We start from the raw sequence: 9,997 nt of genomic DNA, 5'->3' as shown, positions 1-9,997 counted from the left end.
TTGATTATTACTAATTTACTAAATCCATAAAATGACTAAACCTAATATAATGGAACACTTGTATTTAAAAATAAAAATACATCCGTTATATCTTATGTGCAATTTTGGAATATTTTATATCTCACAAATAATACCCCAAAGTTGAAAATAACAATTAACGGAGGCAGTAAACAAAATAATAAGAAAAGAAAAAAAAAAAAAAAAACTGCTGAATGTGGTCTTGTATTACTAAACCCTCCAAAAAAATCTGGTACAAATAATTGATTTTCTGTCATTTGACAATGACATTTAGGACATGCTTCGATTGAAGGTAATAATTTATATCATCCTACACTCCTTGGCTCTTCATGCCCTTGATGCATTACCCTTAATCCGAGCATGTCACTAGAATTTGTGATTAATGGCACATATGGCCTGATGATCCATCTACAAACATAACAGCAATTTAGAATGATGAGAATAAAGACATACGTGGCACATTTTATAACTCACATGTACATTTCTTTTTCAGCCTTTTATTTTAATCATTTCCCAATACAAAAAAAATAATGAAGTTTAACAATATTTCAACCTTTTCAGGATAGAAAGCATAATGATCTACCACTCAAATTTCATTAAATAAAAAAAAAAATACAGATGGACCCAAGAGGTTGTTCATAGTGTCCAAAATACAGAGGGGGGCAGGGTAAAGGGAGGTTCTCTTCTTTTTTTACTGCCAGCGCGTTGCAGAAGGCAGGAGATGCTGGCAGCAATGCTGCAACAGCAACTAAACTTCAAGAAACTACAGTCAAAGAGAGAACCTCTAATGGTTTGGAAGAAAAAACTCTGGTACATGGAAGCCAAAGACAAGCATAATTAACACAACACACTAGTGCTTCATTCCCAGAGTTGATTTTGGATGAAAGCTGTTCTCAGAGGTAGCAGACACATTCGAACGTTGACTAGATGTATTCAGCAATTGTGACTCCTGTGCAGCACCCTCACTTTATTAAGCTCCAATGGCACCTTCATTCGTGCATGCAAGCTTGTAACACCATGTAATTCAGCATACACAGCATCACAAGTACTTCACCATGCCCCGACCCTCCACACTAACTTTAGTTGCTTGAAGCTTCTTCTTTTTCATTTGCTTAAGTTGCTGCATCTTCTTGTTCATCTGTCATTAAAGAAATAATTTAAATTAAGACTTAAAAGTTATAACCTTGACACTTTGTCCTTTTCACCTGAATTTTACTGAGCTCATATGGCTTCTCCAGTTATTCCCTAATGCCACAATTGTATACAGAATTATACACATTATGTATTGACAATTATTCTTAAACAGATACCACACAAAATCAGTTAACATATCAGAAAATCCTTATCTTGATCTCAACATTGTCCAGGAGGCAGTAGAACTATTTAGTGTCTATAGAACATTTAACAAGCAAGCTTGCACAAAATAGACACCAAATCAGGATAGTTGTGCATTGGGATATCCTACTGATAAAACAAAACTCCACAAAATAAATTACCTTCAAACGACGTTCATCTACTTGGTGCTGTTTTGCTCGGGCTCTTATCTCATCTGGGTCAATCTTGGATTGAGGACGAATTATAAAGTCCATGGGAGTTGCTTCTGGCCTCGACGCATGTAGCCTAGAAGCAGATGGGCCAGCCTTCCGTGCCCTAAAACCAGGTTTGAGTTGCAAAATAATATTAGGTTTAAACACATATAATAAGAGCATAGAAATTCGAATTTTAAAATAACTTACGATGAGAATTCATCAAGATCATCATCTCTAGATTCCATCCCTGAAGTTTTATTTGCTGGCCTGTAAAAACATTTGTAGATATATATGAATGAAGCAAACAAAGTGGAAACCTAGATAGCTTGAAGCAAAGGATAAACATTAATGAATTCTTGGTTCTTAACATACTTCTTGACAGAAGGTCGCCTGAAAACTCTTTCATCCTCAACATTTCTCATATCCTCAAACCTTGTGCTCTTGTTAAAAATTGGACGACTCTGCACGAGTCACATGAGCAGTTAGGAAGCATTTATATACATGAAAACCAAACTAAAGTCACAAAATTATTCAATAACCAGCAGTTGTCTTTCATAAATTCCTGAAGAATCTTAATGAACTCAGCTCACTATGGTGAAGCAAACCCCACAAAGGTAACAAACTTTAATGGAGTTCAAAAGTGAATGCCTGTTGTCTATCAGGGATCTAAAGAAGTAGCAATTGGAAACAATCTATAAAGTGTGCTCCTGTTTATCAGTCCATAAGAGATGAAATGATGTTGACTCAGGCACTCAGCCGAAATCACGCCCACCATAGATGAAGAGTTAATCAATTCACAACATAAAACTTCTTGAAGTCTTTTAACTACCTCTCCTTCATCCCTTCCAAAATAAGAAAAATCTCTCCAATCATTACTGCCCACTTATGTGTTGAGCTACTGGTTGACACAGTGACCAATGGATCATAGACTAAGTTGGCATCACGACTGATAACTCTTCTCTTTTGCTTGCACAGAGGGAAAAAAAGAAAGGGGGGGGGGGGGGGGTAAACTTTTGCTTGCACAAAGGGGAAAAAAAAAAGGTGTGCGTGCATGCGTGTGTGTGTGTGTGTGTGAGAGAGAGAGAGAGAGGGCTTCAGAAATATCAAAGTAAAAGGCCTTTTAAGAGAATAAACAAAATTAAACCAAAGAGGGGCACATAAGCTAGTTGTGAAAGACCTTTAAAAAGGCCTTTATAACTCACTTTATAAGATGTAAAAATGGTGAAAGTGAAACAATGAAAAGCACAAAACTTCTGTACAGCGGTATGTCGAATAGGAAGATTAAAATATTGAACCAGTATCCGGATCAAAGAAAAAGGAAAGAATTAAAGAGATGAGAAGAGCAAGAGTGTGCATTGAAGAGTGTGAGAGAAGGCATAAGCCGTATAACTGCAGACAGAGTGATAGATAAGAGGTCAAAGAGAGAAAAAGACGGAACTCGCCACTTGCCATTGTCGGCTACCAGAGCTATGGTGCCAGTGATAACCAGAGATGGCTGGCCAGCGTTCTCTGTCATAGCCGGCAAGTTCAAGACCATCAATTGCAATTAAGTCCTGAAATTTAGGTTTTTCAAATAAGGGCTTTGAAATCGGGCTTCAAATTGATGCAATAATGCAAATTAAACCAGAGCTATAGGTTTAACTTGCAAGAAATGTTGGTTGGTTTCTCAACATTTTATGTCAGATCTACCCATTCAACCCAAAAGCGGTCAAAGTATGAGGTGTGCTTCGCCAAATGTGGCTGTGGGCACAGAGAGGTTGCTTGGCTTGATTTTGCAGAAGCAAATATTTTGTCCCCCCATTGCGATTCGCCTTTACAAACTAAGGCAAGTTAAGTCAAAGTTCTGGGTTCCACAGTCTACATGAAATGTCGTAATACTTTTAATTTGTACAATGAACCCCAACATAAATAGTGCTGAAGTGCATAGGAAAATCTATCATTCAAAGGGAAAAACATGGGTGTAATCTTATCTTAGAAGGTTGTTTTGTTTTGGTAAAATTCCAAATATATCAGCAGAGGGCAAGGAGAGGAATTGTTCACTGTACCCAAATTAAATTGCCACACACTAAAATCAACCTACCCATTTATCAACCAAATCCTTGGCAAGTTTCCTATTTGATGTTGTCTCTTCTTCTGACCTTGATAGAAACATAATGACCTGCACAGAAAATGTCATATATGTTACCCTTTTCCTCTGAAACTCCGTTTCTCAAGACACTATCACAGTCAAATAAGCAAGTTTAAGCTTTAGACCTTTCCAAGTCCGCTCTTCTTCAGTTGTTCTTTTCTATCATGTTGGTCTAAATCAATTGGATACTGAAATACACAAACATTAAGTGAGGATCTATATCAAAATTGAACCAAGAACCTAAAGAAAAGCACGAAAAAGTGCATTGTGTAGTACATCAGTCAAGATCCTCAGAATAGCTTCACGTATATTAATGTTGGGCAGGCTTCCATCAGGAAGTGGCTCGAGCCAATTTTTTAATAATGTTAAGACCCCATGATCAAGAAATTCAAGTTGGAGTTGTTTCCTACATCAATACATAAAGATGGATAGTGAGAAATTATTTTCCTTCCGGTAGAATTTCAATACAGAACAGTGATGAAGAAGTAACAAAAAGAGGAGAGAAAGATGTCATACTTGGAAAGAGCCTCAGTAAGAAGTGGTAACTTCCTAAGCTTATTGATGGCTGGTTTCCCTTGTGTATTTAATACAGCATCTTCTTCAGCTACAACTTCAAGTTCAGCCATAAGTGTCTCCACCAACTCTGCGATTTCTGCAGCACTTTTCTCATTCTTCTTCTTCTTCTTACCTGACTTAAACATATCTTCTTCCTCACCCTCCTCTGCCTGTCAAAAAATTAAAAACTTAGAAATTAATGTCCATATCAATAAATTAGTCCTTTGAGAAGCTACATGTTGTACTACATATTGAATCAGAATAAATTAAAACGGTAGTCTGTGGGAAAGATAGGGAGAGAAAGGGGGAGAGGGGTATTGGAAGTATCAGGTAAAATCATTTGCATCACTTGGGATTTAGGGCCAAAATATTTGGATGCCTTCTAGGAATTGACCATGCCAAATTCACTATATACATGATCCACACAGTGTGCACCAGTATCAAGAGCATACCTGAGCAAAACGACTGGGCGAAGCTGCCTCACGATCACTAACATACCTGTCAGCAGGATCCACGCCGGTATCATCAATGAAATTATCATCATCTAGTGTCTTCATACCCTCTTGGTCATCCTATTGATGTCAAAAACATAAATTAATTAATATTTGATGTTAAACAGGTTTCGTAAGAATCCTTACAGTTAAATCTAAAAGATATAGCAAAGTTGAGTACAGAACTCTTTATCAAAACAAACAGTTACATCCAGGTACAAGCCAAGAACATCACAGATCCCAAGAATAAACTTTATCTCATATTATTAAGGAAAATTTGTTAATTACTACCTCAAAAAAGGGGTCTTTGTGAATTACTACCCCTAAACCCACCCTCTCCTCCCCCCCCCCCCCCCCACACACACAAAATCCACCCCCTTCCGGTTCCCCCACCACGATTTCCACCTCTATTCCGCTTCCCCGACACACAATTCCCACCCCCTCACCTTCCATCACCACAAAACCCATCCTCCTCCCACTCCCCACAACGAAAGAAAGTCTTATCAAAGAGCTGGGCTGTTTTCGGGGGCTAGAAGAAGGAAAGGGACAGTAATCGGGGTTGAGGAAAGGGGAGGGGATGGGTTTTAAGGGTTGGGGCAAAGGGAGGGGCGGTAATCGGGGTTGAGGAAAAGGGAGGGGATGGGTTTTAAGGGTTGGGGCAAAGGGAAGGGCGGTAATTGCGGTGGGTTTCGCGGTGGGGGTGAGTTTCGTGGTGGATGACCAAGAGGGGGTGGATTTCGTGGTGGGGGAGCTGCCGGAGGTGGTGGGTAGGTGGTGCAAGGGTTTATCAGATAAATTAAAGTTTAAAAGCTATTAATTACAATTTAAAGGAATAATGGATGTCATTAAGAGCTTAAGTAGGTTGATTAAGAAAAAAGGTAGTAGTTACTAGAATTAATCTGTTTTAGGAGTAGTAATTAACAACTTTTTTTTTTAGAGGTAGTAATTTACAAAGGACCCCTTTTTGAGGTAGTAATTAACAAATTTCCCTATTCTTAAGGAAGCATATTACTCTCATCAACTAAGGGAAGCAAATCAAATCTAGCTATGATTTGCCATATACAAGCAATAAACCACCTACGAATAAACTTCACAACATTATTGCAATAAAATACGGAGTACATTGGAGAGTGAACTGAAAGGCAATACCCATTTTGCGTAGAAAAGACACGAATCTCAGGAACAAGAAGAATAGTTCAAACGATGACTAAAAACAACTCTCATGATTTGAACCCCATAAAAAATGCCCAAACATAAGTACATAACTAGTTCTGGAAAGGGCAACTATCCTATCAAAACCAATATCCCACGCTAAGCTAGCACACTGAAGTGCAGCCTAGAACAAACCTTTAATCTTCTCATACTGCCAAAATTAAACTGTTTTTATATGAATTCATAAGTCTAGCAATCGCATATGCAAATTATAACTCTCTCTATCATCTCTACATTAACAAAGCAAAACCAAGTTCCATTTTACTCCAATTTCGATATTCCAATCAAGACTAGACTTCATAAGTCTTTAGCAATTGGTATTTTCAAGCTCAAACAAGCGCCAAGGAAATGGAAACTACAGAAGCAAGCACAGTTCAATAGAGCAAAGACAATAACTTCAAATCAAGAGCAAACCACAATTTATCAACAGCTAAAACAATAACTCTAAAGCACAAGAATACGGAAAAACATAAACACTTTATTTATCCAGACCTCAGAATTACCACCAGCAATGGTATCCCACATCTCCTGCATCTCAGGATCACCCTCATCGCCACCGCCTTTCTTTCGCCTCAAACTCAATTTCTCCTTACTATGATCCCTCCCACCACCACTACTACCACCCCCACTTCCATATTTATCTCTCCTCAACTTCTTCTCTTTCCTCCTCTTCTCCCCTCCTTCCCTCATCATCCCTTTATCCTTCCTCTTCTTCGACATCATCGACGAAGACGGTTCCTCCTCCTCCTCATCAGGGAAAGACCCATATTCGGGTTCAACCCCATCATCTTCATCAGCAAAATCATTGAATTCAGGAGGCAAAGAAGCCTGATCATCACTCTTCTTAATAAGCCGCTTTCGGGTTTTCGCCTTTGGCTCCTGGTTCCAATTCCCATTCCCTTCATCCTCTTCATCATTGAAATCCGGAACATCGTCGTCCATTGGTGGCAACTGCGGCTGCTCATCGTCTTCCGATTGGATATCATCAAAGTCCATCACCGGCTCTCCATCATCATCGCGATATCTGAAAACAATTAACCAAATATAAAAATTAAAGATTGGATTTTGAAACCCTAATTCGAGAATTTACAATCGAAAAAAGTAGGAGAAAGGGGAAAAGAAGAGAGGGAAACTTACGGATCATCTTCGAACGCCATTGATGAATGATTTGACTGAAGATTAAGCAGAAATTATGCTTCGATTGGAAAATTGTGGACAAATGAAATCGAACTTGCAGAAGTAAGGAGTTGAAGAAGAAGAAATTGAGGGGTTTGGGTAGATATATAAATAATGTTTATTTATTTATGGAAAGTTACGAATTCACAACGAATATGAATTTATGTATCTTTGAAACTTCAGCAGTAAAATCCTTTTTACTAAACCTTGGCAATTTGATCGACCCGCAATGGAAATTACGAGTACAATTTTTGGAAATTATTATTTATGGAAAGTTATTTTCCTTATTAAAATCTTTAGATGTTTAAATGTGTTTTGTAGATATTATGAATCTGTTTTGTTAACCTTATTTTCACTTTTTTTTTTTTTTACACTAAATGATCTTATTTTCACTTGTTTCTTTATTTTCAATTAACCTTATTAATTGATTGATTGATGATTTGTAAAAAAAAAAGGGGTTACCTAAGTACAAATCATCAATCAATCAATTATCAATCATCAATCAATCAATATATATATTATACTAAAAGACAAGCAAATCAATGTGAGGCTGACACATGTCACTCTATGATTGCTTGTCTTATAATGGTAATAATTTAAAGAAACCTTAGAACAATAATTTTGGTTAAAATTTATTGTATAAATAATTTTGATTCGGAAATTTGTTAATAAAATTTGATGGAATCTAAACTATTTGGAAATAAGTTAATTTATGGCAACGTATATTTAATGAATTTATGTTAATATGTTAACAATTTTTTGAAATAATTGATTCAAATATAACCTATATATATAATTTTATTATAACTATAGTACAGAGTATCTTTTTTCATAGTATATATAATTAATTTTGTAATAATAATATTTGTCATCAACTTTGCCATTATGTGCAATATTTTTCTTAATTATACTGCACTTATTCACCATCTGCAATCTTTTACCCTTTTCACTTTTACCTTTTAATTAATAATTACTCTATTTCATTATCTTCGTCTTTTTAGTTTATTTTAGGGTTGTTTCCGGGCTAATGCATAACAGGTATTATCCGGAGTCTAAAAATGATATTTTTTTGAACAAATAGACATGATGAGTACCATGTACAAGGGTTGTACTTGAGTGAACCTATTCTAAAATTTATATGAACATACTAATGTTCAACATATTTTTTAAAAAAATACTATCCCTGCTTCTTATTACTTGCAACAAAGAGGTACAATTTATGGGATATAAAAATATTTCTTAGTTGCAACTAATAAAAAACGGAGTTAGTATTAGTTTTTAAAAGTCAAACTTAAATTTTTGTGTACAATAAACCTATATAAAACCTTTATCATAGGGAAAAAAAATGTTTTATTAGGGTGTCTATAATTAATTTGAGTCTTCCACTAGACTAAAACCTACAATTAGGAAAAATTGAAAGTAAATTAGAAATGAGAATAACGTAAAATTTTATTTTATATTTGACGGAATGTAAAATATTATTTGCATTGTCATTTCTTAATCTCTTGGTCATTATGTGAGTCTATATGTGTGTGTGTGTGTATATATATATATATGTGTGTGTGTGTGTGTGTGTGTGTGTTCATTGTCATTCCCGAGGTAATGCAAAACGGGTATCATGCGGGGTCTAAAAATAGAAATTTTATTGAAAAAAAAGACATGATGAGTAGCATGTACTAGGGTTGGCTAGGTACTTGAGTGAACGTATTAAAAAATTTATATGAATCATACTAATGTTCAACATATTTGTTTTTTAATATTACCCCCGCTTCTTTTGCTTGCAAGTTGTAACAAGGGGGTATTATTTGTGGGATATAAAAAATTTCTTAGTTGCAGCTAATAAAAAAAAAGTTAGTTTCAAACTTAAATTTTTTGTTGTAAGTAAAACCTACATAAAGCTTTTATTCATTGGAAAAAATTATTTTATCATGACGTTTATTATTAGTTTGACTCTTCCACTGGATTGAAATCCACAATTTGGAAAAATTAAAAATAAATTAGAAATGAGAATAATTTAAAATTTTATTTTATTTTTTTACTGGATCATAAAATATTACTACAATGATTAATGTTTGTATATAAGGGAACATAGTATTTACATTGTCATTTCCTAATTTATCCATTGATCATTATTAGTCTTTATTTGTGTGTATATACAATGATGAATGTTTAATTTATTAATATTAATGAGTCCATTATTAATCATTAAGTAAAATTATAAATTAATATGTTGATTTGTAAACCGTGCGTCACATGGGCACTATGCTACTTACAACTAAAATAAGTTTTAATAGATATAATAAGTTCAGATTAGTGAAAATCAGGTGAACATAACACAACCTGTTCTGTTCACCTTAGTTCTACTTATTTCAGTATAAATAAGTTCATATAAGGGTTAATAAGTTCAGATAAGATAAGTTCAGGAAAAATAAATTCAGATAAGTTGAAATAAGGGTTAATTAGGACTACCCAAGTTCAATTTGTAAGTAAAATAAGTTTTAATAAGGGCTAATAAGTTCAGATAAGTAAAAATCTTGTGAATATAACGCACCCCAATACTAAGGTCTTGTTCTTTAAAAAAGAAAAAGATATTAAGGTCTTGTGTGGTTGACTTAAAAAAATAAGGGAATTTAGAATTGATAATATTTAAGTATAGATGTCATAAAACATGGAATTTTATTGACTTAGAGAGATTTAGGTAAATTTAATTCCTATATTATGCAGGAGTTCCAATTCCTTAGGAATTTCCACATTGTCGAATTTGCACTTTTGGGTTAATCAAACGTCTCATTAAAAGCAAAAAAAAAAAAAAAAAAAAAAAAAAAAAAAAAAAAAAAAAAAAAAGCATAGGATTTTTAAGTGCCCATGGGAAGTTAGTCCAATCAAAC

The 9,997-nt window shown here is 34.8% G+C and overlaps 1 protein-coding gene across 1 annotated transcript; it reads right to left on the bottom strand.

Annotated features, from left to right (window-relative positions):
* Window positions 1–593: 593 nt before the first annotated feature.
* LOC145589348 (protein IWS1 homolog 1-like) lies at window positions 594–7,231 on the bottom strand. Its single transcript, XM_081645877.1, has 11 exons — window positions 7,071–7,231; window positions 6,426–6,957; window positions 4,683–4,802; window positions 4,192–4,400; window positions 3,952–4,081; window positions 3,801–3,863; window positions 3,628–3,705; window positions 1,920–2,008; window positions 1,755–1,814; window positions 1,515–1,668; window positions 594–1,156 (listed from the first exon to the last, which is right to left on the bottom strand). The coding sequence occupies exons 1-11, from the start codon at window positions 7,088–7,090 to the stop codon at window positions 1,058–1,060; spliced, it is 1,554 nt and encodes a 517-aa protein (XP_081502003.1). The 5' UTR covers window positions 7,091–7,231; the 3' UTR covers window positions 594–1,057.
* Window positions 7,232–9,997: the final 2,766 nt, after the last annotated feature.

The sequence above is a fragment of the Chenopodium album genome, chromosome 17, assembly GCF_948465745.1.
Source record: "Chenopodium album chromosome 17, dcCheAlbu1.1, whole genome shotgun sequence".
Lineage (NCBI taxonomy): Eukaryota > Viridiplantae > Streptophyta > Magnoliopsida > Caryophyllales > Amaranthaceae > Chenopodium > Chenopodium album.
The sequence above is the reverse complement of the archived record's forward strand: the minus strand, read 5'-3'. Positions and strand labels throughout refer to the sequence as shown.

Bases quoted from the DNA above. Each gene is read 5' to 3' on its own strand.
- LOC145589348 (XM_081645877.1), bottom strand. From the start codon at position 7,090: ATGGCGTTCGAAGATGATCC. The intron at 4,401-4,682 runs GTATGCTCTTGA...ATTTTTTGACAG, and splicing joins CGCCCAGTCGTTTTGCTCAG to GCAGAGGAGGGTGAGGAAGA. The intron at 1,157-1,514 runs GTAATTTATTTT...CTTTAATGACAG, and splicing joins TAGATGAACGTCGTTTGAAG to ATGAACAAGAAGATGCAGCA.